Source organism: Sarcophilus harrisii, chromosome 4 (assembly GCF_902635505.1).
Source record: "Sarcophilus harrisii chromosome 4, mSarHar1.11, whole genome shotgun sequence".
Taxonomy (NCBI): Eukaryota; Metazoa; Chordata; class Mammalia; order Dasyuromorphia; family Dasyuridae; genus Sarcophilus; species Sarcophilus harrisii.
Window position 1 is genome coordinate 287942436 of NC_045429.1, and position 23016 is coordinate 287965451.

The following is a 23016-nucleotide window of genomic DNA, read 5'->3' on the forward strand; positions in this document are numbered from 1 at the left end:
TTCTTCATTCTCCTTCACTTTACATATCCAATCAGTAGTCAAGTTCGGGTGATTATACTTTCATAATCTCTTCTTTTTCAGAACTTCCATTCCAGGATCTATTTCACATAGCTGTCAAAATACCATTTGACCATGCCACTTCCCTGGCCAAAAATCTATAATGGCTCTCTAATATCTTTTGGTTAAAATAGAAATCCTCTATCCTTAACATTTAACATAATCTGGCTTTGACTCAACTTTTCATCTAAACAGTTACTACCTTTCAACCAAAATAAACTATGTACTTCTCCACAAACTCAACATGTTTACCTTTATGCATTTTCACAAACTGTCCCCTGCCCTTGTCATTCCTTACTTCTGACTTTCAGAAACTTTATTTTTCTTTAGGACATACTTCAGTCACTGTGCCCTCCAGGAAGTTTTCCCAAATCTCCTAGTTATTAGTGTTCTTCTCTCTCAAGTTATGTTGTGTATCTGTGTGTAGTGAGGTTGAATTGACTTATGGGATTAATCCATAGAGATTGCTTAGTTGCCATTACTGGTTCTGGTTGACCACATGAAAACTTTGGGAACCTGCTTCCAGGTATTTGTGACTCAGGGCTTGCACTCTGAAATGAAAATGGAGCTGGAAGAGATGATGGCACAACGAATGGAGGGATAGACTGCCTCCTCATTTCTTTTCCTTTTAGTTGACAAATCATGTCATTTCTGGGATAGGCAGACTAACCTAACTCCAACCTTGACTTCCATGTAGCATGAACACATGACTTCTAATACCTGTCTTACCTAATCCTGGGTTTAGACTGCTTTTGTATGTGTATTCTTATCTGGTTTTAGGCAAAGCAAATATTTATCCCACAATGGCTCAGAGGTAATCTTCTGAATGATAGAGTTCCTGAGTCAATGAGGTGGAACTGAATGATAGTAAGGGCAGAGTCCAGGGCAACCTCTTTAGCTCTCTTAGAGAAAATTGGCCCTTTTTGGCAGTTTTGAGGAGATAATACTAAGTAAAAGTAAAATGTACAATTGTTTGGTTATATCTGTGACTCCATTTGGGGTTTTCTTGGCAAAGATGCTGAGTGGCTTTGCCGTTTTCTTCTCCAGTTCATTTTATAGATGGGTAAACTGAGGCAAACAAGGTAAACTGACTTGCCCAGGGTCCCACATCTAGTAAGTGTCTGAGGTTGAATTTAAACTCAAGCCTCCCAAACTAGGGTGTGGGTATGAATGGTTGGGGAAAATAGAGGTGGATGTTTTATTCACTGTGCCACCTTGTGGCCCTAAAGAAAAGAAAAAAAGCATAGTTAACAGTCCTAAAAACCTGTTTTCTTCCTTCTGAGGTTAGGAAATGTTATCCCACAGTTTCCTTTAATTGTTCTGCCTCAGTTTCCCTAAATTGTTCTACTTCAGTTTCCCTGAATTGTTCTGCCTCAATGGCAAACCCCCTTCCTGACTATTAAAACTGATATAAATTAGGACAGAAATAACTAGCCCTGACTACTATTATTCCATAGAGCCATAAAGTGCAGATGGTGGGACTCTCAGAACCAGACATTCTGGCTTCTAGATCCTTCTAACTTATCAGAATTTATGGTCTTCATCCCTCACCTGTCAGAACTGAATTATGGTCCATTCCTATAAGTTTCCATTCAACAGAGCTCTAACCACACCCTGCTTTTTTCCAATGATTGCTGGAGCCCTATAAGAATCCCTGGAATTCTTCATTCCTTGCTGGATTCTTTGAGATGTCCAATCGAGTCCTGGAGCAACATGGATCCTATTTTGCCCCCAGCACAATCTCTCCCTCTCAAATAAAATATTAAAATCTTTCTAATCTCTATCTTGCCTCAGTTTCTCTGGTATTACAGTTTCAGCCTCTCAGCAGATTTTAATAGTAGCTCTAAGTTTTTACAGAATCCTGTTTTAATTCTTTTTGTTAAATGCAAAAAAACCTTTTTAAAATGTTTAACATTTCTTTTATATGGGACCAAAGGATTTAATTACCCAGTTCATATTGTAACTGAGTATTCTTTTTTTTAAACTTCCCCTTTTGGAGGAAACCCTTGATGAGAAAAGGGAGCCAAACCTCTTTCCCATTAGAGGCAAAGCTTCACAAGAAGGATTTCTGTCCAAATCATGCCTGGAGTACAGACTAGGGATTCTTCTTTTTGTTATCCCCAGGCATATGGCTTACTAAGCTTTCATTGAAATTGAATTGATAATAATAGCCTTTTGTTTGAGGGCTATTCATGGCCAATTTTGTTACCTAGGTGTACACATGTATAAAACAGACAGACATTAATCACAATAGTCACTGGGATAAAAAAGGAAAGACACTTCCTTAGTTGCCCTGCTCCCTCCCCTATTCTAGGCTTTTGTCAGTGTTGTGATTTTTAGTAGAATATTTTTTTTAAATCCTCAGTCATTGAATAGGTCCATGGAATTAAACGTAGAAATGCTTCCTAAGGCAAGGAATGAAGGTGGGTAGGAGAAAAGAGGGCTTGTTGGGAGAGCTCTAACCAAGCCAGGAAAGTGATTTCTCTGGAAAGACAGGACTATCCTCAGATTCTCTCCATCAGAAAAGTGTTGGCAGACCTGGACCTCCAAGCTCAAGAGAAAGAAGGTCCAGTGCACAAAAACAGGATTTCAAGTTGGACATTGAATCTTCTTCCTCTGATTTTTTTTTGGGGGGGTGAAGTCAAGGACTTGGGAAAAGGAAAGTGGTCATAAGAATGAGCAAATATTGCTGTCAACTGTATTATCATCACATATTATTGCTCTCTCTTACACTATAAACAGGGGTATCCATTAAAAAAGAAAGGGGTAAAATAAGAATTGGGATCAGCAGCTAACTAGCAGGCTAGCATCCTGGAACTTAACGGAAAAGGATGTGTAAGAAAAGGAGACTCTGTGAAGGTTTGAGAATAAGTCTAGAAAATGGATGGTCCTGAGAAAGGGAGATATACAAGACTGAGTGCTGTGATCCTTCATCTTCACAAGTTATTAATCAATGTTCCAGACATCTCCACTGAGGGCATTAGCTGCTCCCTGCACCGTCCAAGTGAGCAGAGCCAGCTGGCGGCGAAATAGGCCCTCTTCAAAATGAGATCTTGAATATGTTAGGGAGCCAGCCCCAGCCTTCTTACCCCTCAGGAGCTGCAGGTGCTCAAGCAAGGCCCTCAGAGTGTGGTCTCCTTGACCAAGGAAGATGTGGCGGAATGGGTAGATTGCTGGTGACACATACTGGGACAGGAAGTAGAATTCTACCTGCCACAAGGGAATAGAGATTGGTCAGGGAGAAAGCAGAGAATCATTTTTCTTCTTGAACCCTACTTTAACCACCCCATCAATACCACAACTTCAGTCCCCCTCAGGCATTCCTAGTTGAAGTGGGAAAGATTCCTTTCTTTGTGATTCCCAACCCCCCCCTAGTTAATCTCACAAATTCTGGTCCCTTTGTATTCCAATAGAAGATCCGGGCCTGTCCCAGCCCCCAGCCGAATCTGAGCCAATTTTGGGGCTACACCCAAAAGCCCCTCGAGCTAAATCTCCCATTATAAAAGGGACAGCTGGGACTCCCTGTTTGCAGAGGTCCCAAACATGCTCGCCATGTCAGGACCCTTTGTTCACTGGGCCCTCTGTCTGGTGCCCTCCTTATCTCTACCTTCACCTGCCTATTTCCTTAAATATGCTTTAACCTTGCTTCCAAACCCAATAATAAACCTCTTTTATCAATCTAGCTTTCGGGCCAATAAATGCCTTTACAGGGGACTCCCGCTGTTACTAGACCTCATTTACTGCAGTATCCTTGCCCGAATCCAAGGGGGTTGCAGAGGAGCTTTGCTTGACTTCCTGTACCCCAAACCTGCCACTAGACCTCAACTAAACCCTAATTTCATTTAGGTACGTCAAATCTAGACCTCAACACTAGTCATTTTCCTTTTGCCTAGTTTTCCCAACTCCTTCCAGTACTTTCCTCATTCCCTACAGCTCTTTATGCTTTCCCAAGTTTTTTTTTTAGAATTTAGATCTGGAAAGAATCATTGATCATCTAGATGAATCCCCCCCACCCCCTTTTTTTTTTTAAATGAAGAAGCCAGAGAGGTAAAAAGATTTGTCTGGTGTCACATAGGAAATCTAGTACTTCTCACTTCCCCATTTGTTTCTATAGCTACTCTGACCCTCTCTCTCATTTTCCTCATTAACACTTCCCAATTCCATTTAATGTCCCCCTCCACATCCTTAAACGATCTGAGCTTTCCAGGGCAACCCTCATTAACCGTAGCTCAACCCCCATTAGTCTTCTAACCAGTTCTTCCCTGAAAGACTGCAAAATCCAATGGCCTTTTCTCATTCCTTATCCTCTTTGAATTCCAATGTATTGGTTTCTTTGGCATTATTCTCTCCTGATTTTCTTCTTTAATTCTTTAGTTTTCTCCTGCCTAAGGGTAGGTGTCTTTCCCTGATTCTTTTTTGTAATATTCTCTCTACTTTGATAATTTAATCCCTGTCAAATCTGGACATTCCCCAAATCTCAATACTTTAATCCTTGACCCTCTTCTCTTTGTTCATTCTTTCCTAGTGATCCCAGGTAGGAGAGAAGAAAGATAAGCAAGAAGGGAAGGAGGAAAAATAAAAGAATTGGAGAAGAGATGGGAAAGGAGAGGGGAGATAAAAGTAGGAAACAAAACAGGGAAGTGATAGTGGTAGGATTGGAGTTAGGCACAAGAAAGAAAATGAAGATAGGAAAAAGTCAGAAGAGACTTGGGATGTAAGACCCAAAAGCAGAGAAGAGAAGCAATAACAGTCAAGGAATAATACTGCTAACTGAAGTTGCTGAGGTTGAGGCTGTCTATTTCAGTAATTAGGATAAGGCTAACATGTGAGTCTGACTCACTCTCATGATTCGGACGTTGTACATTCGAATCAATCTTTCATTGGTCTCCTCTGAACTGTGGATCTCCTTTTGCAGCTTCTCAGCTGACCGGATGTAGTCTCCTCGTGCTGAGTAGATCCACTGCAGGGTCAGGCCCCGGGCCTAGAGAGTAGAAAGGGACTAAGAATAGTACCAGGGTGCTAAGGAAGGAAATTGGAAGTATAATTTAGGGACTTTAAGAAATAGAGAAGATAAAGGCAGGGGATAAGGACACAGGCTCAGAAAAATGAAAATAAATAGAAATAGGGGCAGGACCAAGTCCCCTAGGGACTGAGAGTTGGAAATACAGGATTCAGTCAAGAAATCTCAACAATGGCTAGGGACTGATATCTAGGTTCTAACCTTGAGATCTCCAGAGAACTCATTGAGTCTGCCAATGTGCTTCAAGATGACATCACCATAGCAGCCAAAGTCTAAGGGAAGCAGGTGATCATGGCTGAGCCGGATGAGTAGTTGACCTACCACCATGGCCATAGTCCGGGTCACAGCTGGCAGCCGTCCTTGCAATGCTCCATGCAGATTCTTATATGTATCTTCTTTAGTGTTCAGGAAGGGGTAAGCTGGGCCCTCCTGATGACAAAAGATAGGGAAGAACAAGGTCCATAACAGCTAGGGTAGAGTTTTGATAGGACCATGAATCTAAGATATGGAATGGAGGTAAGGTTGGAATTATGGGGTTGTGACAGAGGGGACATAGTTGTAGGGGGGGGGTTGAAATAAGGCTTACCTCAATGAATGAGAACTCAATAGCAGGGACCCCTCCAAAGGCTGTAAAGGAGTAAGCACTGCTATCCATGGGCAGAGGCTGGATCCTAAGGATGGGAGGCATGATCGAGAGTATCCAACAATGGAAAACACTTACTTGATCAGATTTTTCCAGGTCCCAGTAGGATATCAGCACTTCTATTACCAGGAAGATCAGCCCCTCTCCTTGCCCTCCCTTTCCATTACAGACTTGAACATCCTATCCCCTGGAAGTCTGTTACTTACACTTCAGCTTTCCAGTTCTGGCCTGGAACCACCACCTGATCATAGAGGGTTTGACCACTATAGTTGGGAGAATCCACCTGGATCAGGAGAGGTTAGAGGAAAAAACTTCAATGATACTTTACCTAGACCTCTGAACAACCCCCCTCCCCTTTTTTTTCCCTGGGTTTTTCCTTTTGTTTTCTCTAGCCTCTATGGCATTGGACAAGTCACTTCTCAAATCCTCTAGTGTTTCTTTCAGATTTAATAATCTATAGATCTGTGTCTTCTTAGGACTCACACCTGCTTTAGGATGCTCTCAATGAGGCTGGTGAGAAGAGGGCTGGTTTTCACATGGAACTGGTCATCCCCTGACGAGAGAAGTGGAGAGGTGAAGACAACTAAATTCAGGTCTCAAGTCCTAACTTTTTCCATGGGAAGCTTAGGTCTCAGCTCACCAAGCACAGCATTGTCCAGGCTCACATAGACAGCAGCTTTAAGGTGTAACATGGTGAGGTAGCCCTGAAGGAAAGAGAAAATTAAGGATAAGCCCTACTTAGCACCCAGGACTATGCCCACCCCAGATTCTCTCAATTTCTGGCTCATTACCTCCAGCCATTCAGTGACTCCCACATTCCCAAAGTCACCACCATCCCAGCTGACAAAAAGCAGACTTCGTCGAGGCTGAAAACCTGATGATTGGGAAGGAAAGGGATGAGGAAGAGTAATTACCTTTCTCATCCTTATTTAACTGGCCACTCCTAGACTTATCACTTTGTCCTGCTTTTAATTCTTCACTTACTCCCATGTATTTTCACCTCCCTTTCCAACCCCTGATCCTAACTTTTTTCCCCCTAATTGTTCCCTGAACCAGACCTCCAAGCCCTCTTTCTTGCCTCACTCAATTCTGTCCTTAGACCTCCTCGTAGGACCCTCAAAACTTTTCATTCCTGAACCTCCCCTCTCTTTCTTCCTCCATGATCCTAGTATCTTGGCCCTGGCCTTACCATTCCTCACCATGGTAGAAAAGATGCGCACCAGCTCCAGCAGGATGGCTGTGCCCACAGCAGACTTGGCTGCCCCTGGACCCCAGGCATCTCTCTGGGCCCCAATGACAATGTAATGATCTGGGGCAGGAACAAAGAGTAAAAGTGTGAAGTAAAGGGATTAGATCTGAATCTTTAATACTACCTAAGAAAGAACAGCTAGGTTGTTTTGTTTTGGTTTTTTTCAGTTGTCCTCCAATGTGACATACAGAAATACACACAGACAGGGGAAGAGCAATGGTTTTAAAATCTTTTGGGGGACCAACTTCAAACAGAAAGAGAGACTTAGGGAAGATCAGCTCCTCAGCTGATTGACTCCAGCTTTGGGGAGGAGGGAGCAGCTGGAGCAAGAATTTTCCCTTGTGTGAAATCAGAACCTCTCTCTTGGTTGAACTATGACCTCATCTCACTACCATATAAAGAGCCATTTTTGTGCATTTCCCTTATATTTAAAATTATATAAATACCCTAATTTCTATTTGCCCTCTACTTGGGGAAAATGGGTTTATTCATTGTTTTCTGTTTGTGATGCTCTTTTATAGGAGAATTCTACTTTTAAGTAGAATTTAATGAGAAAAGGGGAAGATGGTAGACATGAGCTTGGAACAATTTCCTCCAATTTAAGGTGCAGTAGCTAGGAAAGTAGCTTTGTTCTGAATCTATATATTCGTAAACCAATAATGTAATGGGACAGATAAATATAATTCTAGTTTGATACCCCTTTTGAAGACCAATAAAAAGAATGCCAAGTAGCCATGATGTGTTCTGAAGTTTGTCTACCTCCTACTATTTCCTTTTCCCCTTCATAGATAGTCCAGACTTCAGATTATATCAGTGCCTTCCTCAGAACATCTGTTTAGACAATCCATATATATATATATATATATATATATATATATATATATATATATCTTGCATAGGTAACACATATATTTAAGAGCAAATTAGAAGTTGAATTTAAACCAAAGCCCACATCTCCTACCAGGCTCTGAGTGACCGTCAATGCAGCCGAAGATGCTGATAATGGGAGTTGAGGTTTGATGATTGTTGACAGCAAGGCGCAAAGTTGGTCCAGGGCCCAGTCGGTATGGAGTGTCAGAAAGAGTCCCTTTCCATTCTTGGGGGGCCCTGGGGCCTGACAGCTTCCTAGGAGCATGAACTAAGTCAGGGAGACAAGACAGCTCTAGAACAGGACCAGGGAAATAACAGGGTTGAGGGAAAAGGTCATAGACCTGTCACAGAGATTTTGTTTCTAGGAGCTGAAGATTGAGAGGGTGGCAGAGATGAGGTAAAGAGGGAAATAGAAATGAGAGAGAGAAAGGGACACAAAGGGGTAAATGGGGATGGGATGGGACTGAGAAGAAGAGAAAAATAGAAAAGACAGGGGTTTTCTGTCTTTGGGTCTTGTCATCCTTGTGACCAAGCAGAAATCAAGGCTTTTTTTCCCTCCCTGCCTTTCCCTTACTCACCCTAGCAGCTGTGCAGTGATGTTGGCACTGATGGGTTGTACTGGGATACTAGGGAGGCCAGAGGATTCCACAGGTGGGAACTGGGTTTGATTAAAGGAGGGGAAGCCAGGAGTATAGGGGTCCCCTGTTCCTAAGTGAACCTGTTGGGGGAGTTGGGGCATATCTGACAAGTATAGAAACACAGCTGAGCATCATCCCTATATTTATCTCCCTGTTCCCATTCCCCATCCCGTCCTCTTCCTACATAAATCATAGAATCTAGATAGTATTGGACTTGACCTCATGCCTGGTCTTCCTTTCTGATGATGTCAGGATCCTGAAAAGCAAGATTCCCAGGTACCAGACTCACATGTCCATACACAGCTGTGTGGTCAGACAACCTTAGTTTCCTGTGAGGATCTGGTTGTATGTCAGCAGGATCTGGGTAAATGAGGACACCCAGAGCCCCAAAGGCCTCAGCATTCGATACCTAGTATAAAAGTCAGGCAACATCATTTTCCTAAATCAGCTTGCATCCAAATTCCCAGTCCTCAAATCCTCCTGAATCCTTGCTATTTCTGAACCTCAAGAATCTACATCCTGTTTCCTGTACTCCTCACATTTATTTCTCCAAAATCTATTTCCAGTTTCTTTATATGGTTCCTACTTCCAAAACAGCCACTACTTCCCTGTTTCTTCATAAGTTATTTCCTCTTTCTAAAGAGATTTTTTTTTGATTGCTTCTATTTTCCTTCCATTGCCTACTTCCTAATAAAAACAATAATCAATAATAGCTCACATTATGCAGCACTTTAAGGTTATAGAGTGTTTTCACATCTGCAATCCTGAGAAATCTGTGAGGACTGTTGTTATTCTTCATTAACAGAGGAGGATATTGAAGTTCAAAGAGATTAGAACTTAGATTTCTCTAAATTCACACAACTGGTGAGTGATAGTCAAAAACTCAAATCTAAGTCTATTGATTCCAAGTCCAAGGTTCTTTCCTATTTCTTTCCACCCTCTACTTTCTACTAGCTTTCTATGATAAGAGCTCTAATTCTGGCAAACTTGTTGGGAAGGAGTAGAAACTGGTAGGATTGTGTTGTCTGTCTCTGTTGCCTGGTTTTGTCCTCCCTTTTCAGTCTTCACTGTCCCAGAGAGGTCCCTCACCTTTTCTGCAAAGCTAACATGTCCTATTCGCACCAGTAGCAGATGACCCTTGGGGTCCAAATTCTTCTCTTGGAGAGCTTCCATATCCTTCAGTCTCCCATAGTTGGCATAGATGAGTCCTCCCTACAGAGTCCAGAAAGACAGACAGCAACCAAGTCAATAGCTTCCTCTCCCACCTCCACCCTGAGCCTGGCCCTCGTATAAGGAATTATTAGAAGGGTGTAGAACTAGAGGATAGTACTTCTGGGTCCAAAAGAGGCCAAAGGGCACCAAGAGAGGGGTAGGTAGTCTAGAGAACAAGTTTGTCTGAATCTGTGGAAACTAAAGGGATGTAGGTGGGGCTGGAAAAAAACATCTGGGCCCCTGGAAATCCCCTTACAATAGCACTGCCTTGGGCACTGTAGGGACAATAGACATCAGGATCCTCCAAATGTAACTCTCCCAAAACATTGCCAGACTCATCAACCCAATGCAGTGTATTTGGCCGCATCCTGCAAAAAGAAAAAAGTCAGAAATTCTCCCATCCCTCACCCTCTACCTAGTCCCCATGTTCTACCAGATTATATTTTCTTTCAGAGCAAAGGTGATCAGGTCTAACACCCTCCCAACTCACGGGTCTGGAAACTGCAGCCCCACATAATGGGTATCCATCCACACATGGTCTAGCTTCTGCTGGGAGAACATATCTCGGATTTGGTGAGAAAGAGTAGTCATTCCAGGGGAACCTGAGAATCGATCCATCAGGCTGATACTTCTGTTTGGGGAGAAAAGGAGGCTGAAGGGAAGGACATTTGGATTCTGGGTGAAGGATGATCATTAAAGGATTAGATATCTGCTTCTTATAAAGAAATGTGAGTTCTTTTGTGCTAAATCACTCCCTTTCTCAGTTCTTTTCAATTTCCACTCCTTTTCTTTCACCATTAAACATTCTCAGATCTCCTCAACTCCAAAACAAAATTTCCTCCCATCCTTTGGCTCTCCACAATACCATCATGTCATTTACTCCTCTATTCACCATTCAACAAAAACTGCCCCTCTAATGCTCATCTTCCAAATCTACATTTTCTGAGTCTTTCCAGTCCTGTAACTCCAACTACTAGATATCCTTTGAATGAGCTGCAACTTCCTCAAACTGAATATGACTTGAAACCTCCTCCTGACTTCCCTCTTCTGATAATAGAGCCACCATACTTTTTTGTGCTTGAAACTGCAAGTATTTTTTCCCCCATGGGGGAGAAGGGTTTTCAGACTTGGGATTTCATTGATGTGGGGAAATCCATACACTAATTAATTAATTAATGTAATTTATAGCCTCAGAAAGTTGTCATCCATTTCTGTTATCTCTTTTCAAATCCTCAGTTTTAGATATGTCATAATTATAATAGTCATTCACATTTACATATTGCTTTAAGATTTATAAAGCACCTTTCTCACAGCAAACCAGGAGATTATTGCAAATATTATTTCCACTTCACAGATGGATGAGAGTAAGAAAAGGATCTTAGAGGTCAACTTTCTACCCAGTGCAAAGACTCATTCTACAACTTCCTAGATAAGTGATATATTTTTGCTTGAATACTTCTAGTAATAGAAACATCACAGTGAAATCAACCCATTCTGTTGTTGCACAGCTCTAATCCTTAGAATTTTGTCCTTATAGTGGGCCCAAAGCTGCCTTCCTATATCTTCCATTGTTTAGCTCTCTGACAGAAGGAAGAAAATAAGCACTCATTAAGCATCTACTATGTGCCAGCCACAATACAAAAATTATCTCATTTGGTAAGTGCTGATATCATACCTATTTTGCAGAAGAGGAAATTGAGGCAAACAGGTAGTAAAGTGGATTTGAATTTAAAACTTCCTGACTGTAGGCTTGGGAATCTATCTACTGTGCCACCTGGCTGCCTCTCCTAGTAGGAGATTATGAGTAAAGAGTTGTAGTCCTGGCTGTGTCACTAATGTGACTGAACTTTTCTTCCATCATAAGGCACAGCATCCCTGAACAGCTGGAGCAGTATTCCTGCTAGCAGATTGACCTAGTCTGGCCCATAGGAAAAAACTAAAAGTCAGTTTGGGATAGAGATGAAATTATGAAGAGGGTTAGTGACTGTACACACTTCTTTTAGGAGGCAGTGCCCATATCCAAAGCAAGTCAGGAAGGTTTTGAAGATGACAGATTCCTCATGATGGAGTAGGCTTCATTTGGAGACAATAGTTCAAGAATTATCTTCACCATATCACACTGTGTTCCCCAGACCCCCAGAAAATCCAACCTACAGAACAATACAGTAAAAAGAAGGCTGGTTTGCAGGAATGGGGGCAAGATGTCTGGAGATTAAGGTTCAATTCTTAGTGCTATTAGCAATCCTACTTCCATCCTATGCAAGTCACCTAAAGGCAACTAGTGGAGGTAGGAACTAGAATCAGGAAGACCTTCATAGCTGGACTCAGATTCTTCCTAGCTGTGTGACCCTTGGTAAGTCACATACTGTTTCATTTTCCAAAATGTAAGATAATAATACCTACTTCAAATCAAATGATATATTTCCAAAACACATAGCACAGTGCTACATACATATTGTGGTAGGTACCTAATAAATGTTAAGTTCCCTTCTTTTCTACCTTTCTAATAAGACAGTAAACTCCCCTAGAGGTCTTCTTGTGAAAGCTGGAAGATTACTAGTTATAGAAATCATAGAGGGTATTCTTTGTGAGGTCCAGAGTACAGTTTTTTGATCTAAGAATTTTTTGATCTTCAAGATTCCATCATCATTCCCTGATATTGGTGCCCAGGGTTCTATCTCAATCACATTGTAGAAAGGATGTTGACTATAAAGTGAGGAGACTTCATTTCAAATACTGCGCAAACACTTATACTATTTATATGACCCATGAAACCTTAAATAATTCATTTTAACATTTCTGGGCTTCAATTTTCCCCATTTTTATAAAGAGGGGTACTTCAAATCAAAATGACTGCCAGAACAGAGACAAGCAGCCCAGTTCCCACATACCTATTTCAAACCTAAAAATTATACCAGATGGCATGATGATAAAAAAAAAAAATCCAATATGTTACTTCTATCCCAAATCTGCACAAAAGACAGCCAGAAGTTCTATGGATAATAGGAAAGGAGACACCATCGAAACTCAATCTTATTTAGGTAAACAAAACATCTTTTCAACTCCCAGATCTAAAACCTAGGTGTCATCCTCAACTCTTTATCCTCTGTCATCCCTATAGGGAATGGTCTACTTTTGATTTTATCTTTGTAACATTTCTCATATGCTTTCTTTCTCTTCTCTGAGACACCCTGATACAGGCCTTTATCACCTTCCACTTGAACTACTGCAATAGTCTGCTGGTTGATCTGCCTGTCATAAGTCTTACTCCACTCCAGTCCATTCTCCACTCAGCTGTTAAAGTGATCTTAAATCATAGGTCTGACCATGACACTCCCCTCTACTCAACAAACTCAGGATAGAGAAGTATCAAATCTTCTTTTTGCCCCTTGACTTTCTTCTCTTCCCAGGCTATCCCACCCACTCCATACTCTACATTCCAGCGATTTGTTGTTCAGTCATTTCAGTTGTGGCCGACTCTTCATGACCCCATTTGGAGTTTTCTTGGCAAAGATACTGAAGTGATTTGCCACTACCTTCTCCAGCTTACTTTACAAATGAGGAGCCTGAGGCTAACAGAGTTAAGTGACTTGCTCAGGGTCACATAGATAAGTGTCTGAGGCCTGATTTGAACTCAAGAAAAAGAATTTTTCTAACCTCAGGCCTGGGGCTCTATCTACATGTCACTAATGATACTAGTCTTCTTATTGTTCCTTAAACAGGAAATTCAATTTCCTGATTGACATTTTCATTAGACATCTATCATGCCTGGATTGCTCTCCTTCCTCATCTCCACCTTTTGGTCTTCAGACCGACTTAAAATTTCATGTGATACAGGAAGCCTTTTCTGATTCCCCTTTAAGATTTTAATAGGTGGAAGAAAGAGGAAAGTAAAAGGAATATATTCATATAGAAAGGAGAAAGAATGAAGTGGTACTTGAAGTTTCTCATGACTAGGATATATGAGAAAAATGGAGAAAGGGTTACGGGAAGCAGTAGGCATCAGATAAACCTCACTCTTATCTGAACCTGACAAAGGAGGACTGAACACATCATACACAAAGAAGTTAGCATAGACTACATTAAACCTATTAGAAACAGGTGAATACTGAGAGAAGAAAGTTAAGAGGAAGAATCACAACAGGAGGGAATCATTTCAAGTAAAATTTTTTTTGCGTCAGTGGGAAGTAGCTGAACAAATTATATTATATAGCCTGATAAGCTTTCCTTAAAGGAATCAAATTCTAGTTTTTTCAATCTTTTTATTGCTTGAATTTATCTAGCACAACCTAATATGATTCTTGAATGCCAGATTTTTTGTTTTCATGAGGGAGACTTCCTGTTGCTTTGCCATCCTTCCTTTGGGTCTCTTGGAACTCCCCCAATATGATAGGCAACGTAGGAGGACCTGAAGTCAGGAAGACCTAAGTTCAAATTCAGCTTTGGGCACAGATACACTATCTATGTAACTTAGGATAGTTAAAAACACTGTCTCACTTTCCTCATCTGTAAAATGGGGGTAATCCATTAGCACCTAGGGTTGTTATAAGGCTCAAAAGATTTGAAAAGAGATTAGAAAACCATAAAACACTACATAAATGCTAGCTATTATCGTTATAGGATAGCTAGGTGGCAAAGTGCCTGACCTAGAATCAAGAAGACTCATCTTTCTGAGTTCAAATTTGGCTCTACCTCAAACACTTATTAGCTGTGTGATCTTGGGCAAATTGCTTAACCATGTTAGTCTGTTTCCTCATCTGTAAAATGAACTGGAGAAGAAAATAGCAAACCATTCCAATATCTTTTCCAAGAAAATCCCCAAGTGGGGTCATGAAGAATCCGAAATGATTAACAATATCATATCAATTACATATTGATATAATTATTATATTGGATTATATCAATATGCTTCTGGATTCCCACGACTTTATGAATGGTTCTTCATTTCTTGGGGCTACACAATGTTCCTTGGCATTGAGGTATAGTGGAAAAACATAAGATCTGGCCACAGGAGAACTGAGTATGAGTTTGGTTCTATCTTGCTAACCATGAATGTTAGGCATGTCTTTTAACCAGAGTTCTCAGTTTTCTCACTTAAAAATGAGAGCAGCTTGCTCAGAATCCTTCACAGAATTGTTAATAGGAAAGTGCCTTAATAAATCTTAGAAATCTTTATGGAAATATGATATTACATATTGTTAAGCTTATCCTTTAGCTAAAGTTCTGCCAGTGCCAGTGGTGCTAATGTCATCATGTCAGTAGCTTCTGGTCTCTCCTCTCTTTCTTCTGTCTTTCACATAGCCACAAACTGACACTTCTAAAGAACAGGCCATTTCCCTGCTTAGTAAACTCCAGTTTACTATTACCTCTAAGCCAAATTCAGACTCCCCTCTTTGATAGTTAAAGCCCTTTACCACCTGACTCTAATTTACCTTTCCTACTCCTTCATGAACTCCACTGCCCAATCAAATCCTTCCTACTGTTCCTTACATATATCACTACATACCTTCCCACAGACTGACCTTCATGCCTGGAAAGTCCTACAAGTACATGGAAATTGTTGGTATCCCGGGGTCCCAAGCTCTAAATCTTCTCTATGTTAAAGATCTACAAGTCCTTTTGCTCAATTCTTCTGGAATTTTTTTTTTCTTTTAAGAAAATTATTGATATCACTCAGTTTCCAGTCCTAACCTTCACCAGTATACATCTTGCCCATAAAGATATTATGAAAATTTTTGCTAAAAGTATTGCTGAAATACAAATATGCTATTCTTATAACCTTTCTCTCATGATCTATTAGCCTGATAATTTTAACAAAAAAAAAAAAAAAAAAAAAAAAAAAAGAAATGTAATATTTGGCTCTTCCTTGTCGCTTGACATATTAGACTCTATCAGTTGTCAAACCTTGGTAATTCTTCCTTCAAAATATAGTCTTTCTGGGAGAACTGGTCACCTAGGGCTTTGCATCTATGAAACCATAGAAAGCTGAGTGAAAATGTCCAGCATGGGAGGAATAAGGAGTGGTCCACCTTGCATCTAGACTACTGTAATAACTTAATCTTATAGCTGGTTTTATAACCCTCTCTTGTCATAAAAAGATAAAAATTAATAGGGTCCTTTAAAAAGTAGGCTGGACCATGCAGCTAGAGCTGCCATTGCTGCCAGAGACATAAGAACTGAGAGACAGTCAAATCCAGTTGTCATTGGGCATGAGAGAGGTTTGCCTTGAAAGAAGGGATACAAATCTCAATTGCCTGGAACCTTGGAGGTTCCAGGAGGAATAAACAAGATGTTCCTCCTTATAGCCAGAGAAGCAGTGCTGATTTGCCTGCAGTGAATTGTTGCATCCTGGATGACTTCAGAGTCACTTGTTGATAAGCCAGGGTTATGCGTCCATTAACCCAAAGGGTGGGAGTATGGGACCACTCAGAATGTGGAATGAGGCTGCCCCTCTTCCCTAAATTATGACTATAATATTGGAGCCCAGTAGGTAGGGAGTAAGGGGAGAGCAATGAATGACAGTTTTCCTTTACAAGGGCTTCTGGGATGAATGGGGTTTTGGAGGGAGGTGCTCAGACCCCAGTTCTTTTGGGAGTAGTCACGTGTGAACTCAGTAATTTAACCTAGACAGTTATTAAACTTATAGATATCTAATTCTTTTTTTTAAATCCACACAGAGCATATTTTGGGATATTAATATATAGTATTATATCTCAATTTCTTGTAGACAATATGATTATAGAGTATTTTTCTTTTGAGTCACTTGAAGCTGGACTATAAGTTGGAACTGTTTGGATAATTTGTGGCAAGTTATGATAATTGTCCAAGTAGAACTAAATCTCTGTTTGAGTGATATGATTAAATTCATTTCATAAGAATCCATCTTCAAGTTATTTGTGGGACAAATATCACTATCATCACCATCATGTTTACATCTTTATTCCTTTATATGACATCTTCTAAAGTTATTATCCCAAACTCAACATGTCCAAAATGAAATTCAACTTTTTCTGAAAAGCAAGTGTCCTTCCCAAATACTTCATTTCTGTTAATGTTAACTTCCCTTTTTTTTCTAGTTTCCCAGACTACAAACCTAGGAGTTACATTTGATTCTTTCCTCTCTTTCATCTCCTATATCCAATTTAAGTTCTTACCAATTCTTATCATCTTACTTTTTCAAATTCTTTATTATTCATATTTTTCTTTCCTACTGCAATTACCTTAGCTCATGTCCTCATCACTTTGCACCTGGATCTACTGTAATAACTTGATCTTAAAATTGGTTCTACACTCTCTGGGCTCTTTCCACTTCAGTCTTTCTGTTTCAGCTTCTCCCTTTCCTGGATATTCAATCTGTATATCATGAGTGGGAGAGACAGGAGGAAAACTCAGATATATACCAAATGGTCCTTATTTCATTACTGCCATGTACAATGGTGATCTCTCTCTCTCTCTCTCTCTCTCTCTCTCTCTCTCTCTCTCTCTCTCTCTCTCTTTCTCTCTCTCTCTCTCTCTCTCTCTCTCACCTCAAAGGCTACCTATACTCCCTAATTTTACATATGACAAAAGTAATCAATATCTGAGGGAAGATTTTGAAGTGAAAACTTGACCCAGATCCAAGGCTTTTCCCACCATACCAAAAGAGCTCTCACTGTTAACGGAGGATCATTAAATAGCTGGAGATAATTCAGAAATTGACAAATAGATTAATGAATCCATATTGTCTGGAAACAGCTGAAAGAACTGGGAACATTTAAACTGAAGATTTCAGAGAGACAGGTATATTTAAACTGAAGATTTTAGGGAGACAGGATAGCTAGCTTCAGACATCTGAAAGGTGTGGATAAGACTGACAGTAAAGTTTCTAGGAGGAATATAGCAATACTTTTAAGGACCTTATCTGTCAAGGATTCTAAAGTCTTCTAGCTTTAGAATCAGTGCTCCTGAGGTTCCCCTTCCCACCCCTGACCTTAGAGGGGTCATTATTCTAACAATCTGACAATGATTATAAAAATCTTCTGGCCTAGGAATATAATAATATCTCTTCCCTTAGAATTTAGGGTAAATATAATAGGAATCCTGAGGCCCTCTGACCTTATAGTGCTATTGTTCTAAATTTGTTTGTCAATGATTCTAAAATCTTAGAATAGTCTTACAAACATTACTGTCAGATACATAATCTTTTGGTCTGTGATAATCAAATTTCTGAGACCATTCCTCAGTTCTATCTCTAGGCCATAAAATTAGCATATCAGTGACATGAAGAACTGGATAAATTTGTCTCCTTGTTCCTGGTGCTTTGCTAAATTCTTTTGGAACTTAGCCCTGCTTCAATTGACATTACAATTATAATAAACTTTGCCTCTTGACTTGGATTTGGGTTCAAGCCTGCAAATTCTTTTGAGATACCTAATGACACTCGTCTGGGACCCCCAACATTAAGGAGTCCCTTCTGAATCTCAAAAGCCGTAAGCTAGGTCCTGTATGCCCCAGAGAGCTAGACCAGGAATGTATAGGAAGAAATTAAAGAAATTAAATAAGGTTTCATATCAGGAGAAATATTTCTTATGGTTAAAGCTGTACAAATGTGAAATAGGTTGCCTCAGGACGTGTTGAGCTTTTCCTCATTGGAAGTCTTCAATCAGAGGAGATAGCAGTTAAAGTATGCTTCAATGTGAAGTAATTTTCTTGCCTAAGAGCCTTACAATTTCCAAACTCCTTAACTTTGTATGAAAGGATCAATTCTACCATGTAGGTTGTGCCAGTCATTTCCCTAAAAGGCAAGAAAGCTATCCCCAAGACTAGGATGGCCTGGAGGCTAAAGACACAGCTTCTTGTTCTTCTCAGACTATGCTGGTAGGGTTTCCTGGAAACTTAAGTGCATAAAAAAAGGGCTGACCCTCTTCAAAGCCTGCCTTATAAGTCACCTCACCCTTCTCTACTTACCAGATCCATTTTACTATGAAGGCAAGAGCCACATCTCTCATGCTAAGGGCTGTGTTCATGTTAAACCGCCTTTCTCTCTCCCTCTCTTTTTTTTATTGTTGTTTTTTGTTTTTGTTTTTTTTTTTGGAAATTATTGAATGACCAGTAATGTAAATCTTATACTTCAACCAAATTGGCCCACACAGTTTTTTGAACACATCTTACTGAGTCCCATTATATTCTTTTGATTACCCTATTATCACTTCTGTTGTTTGGCCTTCTCTCTTCTCTATCTAAATTCCTACCATGAGTCCAAACTTCATAAAGTCTTATTGACCACTCTCAGATCATTCCTATCTTTTATCCCCAGAACACTTCCTTTCTGTATTTAGCTCCTATATTTATTATTAATCATTATTTCTTTCCTATGTGTATGTAACTCTCGTTAACTGACTATGAGCTTTATGAAGGCAGGCAAAGTACCTCCCAGGATTTCATGAGATTAAAATGAAATATTTGTAAAGTGATTTACAAATCTTAAAGTGCTATATAAATAGTAGTTATTATTATGGTTATCATCATTGTCATCATTATCCACAACTGAGCTGTAATTTGTTTTCTTTTCATTTGTAGGGAAAAATAGTATATGTGTATTATTCAGGGAAAAGGGGAAAAGGAAATCAATCACAAACACAGATGCAGTCAAAATGGAAAGGGAGCAATTCAGCTTTCATTTCCAAGGGAGTTACTAATAGGCAATGGGAAGCCATTTTATTTCATGGAGATAGCAGTCATCTGGGCCAAAAGCAGTGTACTTTCTGGATATCTGAGCCCTGAGGCCAAGTTATAACTATTTGCGTCTTTGTAGCAATTGCACAGTATATTGTACCCAGTTTCTCAGTGAACATTAACTGAGGTGAGGGAAAGTGGACTGCCTGGATACCAAGAATTGAAGTTAAACGAGACAAGGACCATGACATTGGAAGAAAAGATATGAGTCTCTGGCTAGGAGAAGTGCAAGATTCTATTTGAAGTGCTAAAGATCCAATTCTGGGTCTTACCGGATAGAATTTTTCAGTTGCTCCTCACCCAGGTATTTGTGGAACATCTCCCGAAGGTCAGCCCAGTATAGGTTAGAACCACTGGTGTCTGGATTCAGATCATAGCCTAACTCATCACTCACTTCTGACACAGAATCCTTACAAGAATGGCATGAATCCCGAAAGGCAAAGTAGGCTAAAAGGAAGGCTGGGATAAGGAAAGTCAAGTGATTGATTTCCGTCTAATGCTTCCTCTTCTTTTCTCTCCTCTCTCAGAACTTGAGCTCCTGCCATCCTACCCTCCTTCATTCCACCCACCTGAGACTGAGGCATTCAAGAAATCAGCTCCTCCCCAATACCATTTACTCCTTCTTTGTTCATCTTTCTTCATTCTACTTCTTCCCAATTCAGGACTTGGGAGTCCAGACCTACAACTTTTCCCAAATCCCTGATTTAGCATCCTCCTCCCTGAGTCCTCCAGTCCATCATCAAGTCCTCTCCTCACCTCCCAAACTCATCCCCAGTGCCATAGAAGGAAATGTGTTCTCACCCACAGTAAAGACAAAGAGATTGATGAGTATGAAGTGGGTAATTATCTTGGGGGTCAGATTCTGCCTCCCAGATTCCCCCTGCTTTTGCCCCTTTTGGTTTGTGGTCCTTAGCTCCATGTTCATGATGAAAGCAGCTGGATCTTCTTCTTCCTCTTGCTTCTCATCTTCCTCCAGTTGTTTCCCCTGGTTCTCTTCTACTTGTTTGTAGATGGTGTAGAAACGGTGGGACAGCTCTTGATTCTGGGAGCAGAGGGACCTTGAGATGAGTGGATAGATGGATAGAAATCCATGGAAAAGCCTTTGGGGAATTGAGGGAGGAGAGGATATTTCATAAGAGAGGAATATGAGGGACAGGACATTGAGATGAGAGAAGATAAGGAGATGAAAAAGACAGGCGGATGGTGTAGGAAAGGAAATTGGAAAAAGACAATGGAGATGAAATGGGGGAAATGGGCTGGGGGAGGAGAAGAAATGAGGGATAAAGAATGAGGAAGAGGTATAATGGTGGAATTGGAGTAAGACAAAGAGTTGACAAAAGATAGAGAGATAGGGAAGGACAGGAAAATGAGGGAGCAAAGAAGATTGAGGGAAAGCACACAAAGCTATAACTATGGTGAGGCAGCTGAGACTTTCTCAGAAACTGGCATCTAGGGGTACCATTTATTCCCTTGCTGTAATCTGAAGGCTGCCTTGTATTCATCTGTTAACTTGTGCCCTGACCTTACACTTGAGCTCAAGATCTCTCTCTCTTAGGGACACTTTCCTTCAAAACCTCTTCCCATTACTATCCAGACTACCCCTACCCCTTCCTAATCCTTATCTTTCACTCTCTGGCCTCTAGAATCCTATTTTATTATGAACAAATTTTCTTCCACATCTTCCCCTCCCCTATTGCTTCCACTTTCTAGAACTCTTTGAAACTAGTTTTCTTAAGATACCCCAGCTTATGGCTATCAGAAGTCTATGGAACTAGAAGACAGATATTTGGAAGGAGACAGAAGCACCAGAGGAAAGACAGTTAGGGGTGAGATACTCTACAAATTGGGCATAGGGATGCATATTGTTTCAGGTTGTGGGATGGGGTGAGTTTGAATTGGGGAATAGCATTTCTTCTCCAGTTTCCGAAAGTCTTACCGTTTTCCTGAAGAACCCTCGAACCCTTTCCATTCCTCTGGTGTCTTCTCAGTGTTGTGCCCAAGAACAAGCCCTCAAATCCCCTTTAGCTCTAGCAACTAGATCCTCTCTTCAAGAAAACAATTCACTAGGGCTTTAACCCCAACTTTGTGGTTGTTTTCACTATGCACACACTTTCCCCTTGGGTTCCTGGGGAAATGAGTTTGGGGGTGAGGTGGGAAATAAGTCAAACATCAAGAAACTCCACCCCTCTCTCCTCCCACTCCCACTCCACCCCTTCTCTGCAGTAAAATCAATTTTCTGGGGTTGAACAGACTTTGACCTCTGGGTCCCAAATGAGAGTGTGGTTGAAGAGTGAGGGGGGGTGGGATGTGGTGAATTTAGGAGGTTGGCCCCTATTTTCCCTTCTCCATCTGGCTTCCTCCTCCTATTCAGCCAGCTAAACCTAACACCTTTCTTTGTACCCTTGGCACACTCATGCACTAATTTTCCCACCTGCTCTAACTTCTTCTTTCTTGAAGTTTCTGATGCTTTTTTTGGAATCCAAGAGACTGCTCTAGGGCCTACACAGAAACACCCTCTCCCTCCCTCATCCCATCCTGCCACATGCCTTCCCCCCTCCCTACAGCTACCCAAGTCCAGGCATTCTCTGTACTCTGGCCTCCAGTTTCTCTTGGGTGAGACTCCATTTCCTGTTATACATTAACCTGTCTCTTTTCTGTCTCAAATCTCTATCCCCAGAGGGGTTGTTTGGTTAGTGACTGAGGATCTGTCTTATGATAAACTATGTGGTATATAAGTATCTGTGTTGCATATCACAGTGACATGGTGAACAGATGGAAGAGTGTGCTCTGATATCCAAATCCTTGGACAGGAAGGGTGGTATGTTTGGGGAATATGCTCTTCTGATCTTTTCATCCTGCTCTCTTTTTGCCCCTTTTAAAATGGGCCCCTAAAAAGTATTCTCCTCATTTCCACTTCTCTTGGGTTTAGAAATGGAAACTCATTTGCCCAGCTAATTCACTCACCTCCGTGATGGTGTCTGGCTAGGCCAGAGCAATTATTGCTTCTGCTACCATCCAGGGTAGTTGTGATGCTCAGTTTCCTTCTTATTTCTACTGATTTATTCTGTCCAAGTCCTTCTGTCTCTTCATCCATCTCCCAATTTCATTAGATGGTCTGGTTTCTATCTCTTTTGGAAGAAGCCACTGGCCCCTCCTTACCAACTATTTCCTGCCCTTTTATAAATATATGGCTGACATACTGGTTATGTGACCCTGGGCAAAACAGTTAATCTTTTCTGTGCTCCATGCAACTTTCTAAGACTAGAAATTGCAGAAAGTTGCACATCTACACTGGGCAAGGTAAAAACAAAACAAAATAAAATGTGAAATAATATAGTACTATATTAGTTCTATAGTACTAATAGTATGTGGGCAGAGGGCTGAGACTGGAGTATGGAAGACTTATTTTCCTAAGTTAAATCTGAACTCAGACACTTACTAGTTTAATGACTGTGGGCAAGTCACTTAATTCTATTTGCCTCAGTTTTTTTCATCTGTAAAAATGAGCCAGAGAAAGAAGTGGCAGACCACTCAGGTCAAGAAAAACCTAAATGGGATCACAGAGTCAAACACTGATTAACAAGCACCAAAACATTTATATAGGGTCTACTAT

The 23016-nt window shown here is 40.7% G+C and overlaps 1 protein-coding gene across 3 annotated transcripts; it reads right to left on the bottom strand.

Annotated features, from left to right (window-relative positions):
* Positions 1 to 1124: 1124 nt before the first annotated feature.
* On the bottom strand, positions 1125 to 22812 carry TFR2 (transferrin receptor 2). Of its 3 annotated transcripts, none has more exons than XM_031965325.1 (19): positions 21340 to 22812; positions 20205 to 20445; positions 19676 to 19862; positions 10180 to 10320; positions 9946 to 10057; positions 9567 to 9689; positions 8767 to 8886; positions 8418 to 8557; positions 7931 to 8094; positions 6910 to 7029; positions 6512 to 6594; positions 6361 to 6424; positions 6206 to 6273; positions 5927 to 6003; positions 5664 to 5748; positions 5279 to 5506; positions 4898 to 5038; positions 3147 to 3267; positions 1125 to 1280 (listed from the first exon to the last, which is right to left on the bottom strand). In XM_031965325.1, the coding sequence occupies exons 1-19, from the start codon at positions 21370 to 21372 to the stop codon at positions 1168 to 1170; spliced, it is 2361 nt and encodes a 786-aa protein (XP_031821185.1). In that variant the 5' UTR covers positions 21373 to 22812; the 3' UTR covers positions 1125 to 1167. The 3 variants fall into 3 exon arrangements, with proteins under 3 accessions (XP_031821185.1, XP_031821184.1, XP_031821186.1); XM_031965326.1 differs by having other exon boundaries at positions 1208 to 1280; positions 3147 to 3263; XM_031965324.1 differs by having other exon boundaries at positions 1198 to 3267.
* Positions 22813 to 23016: the final 204 nt, after the last annotated feature.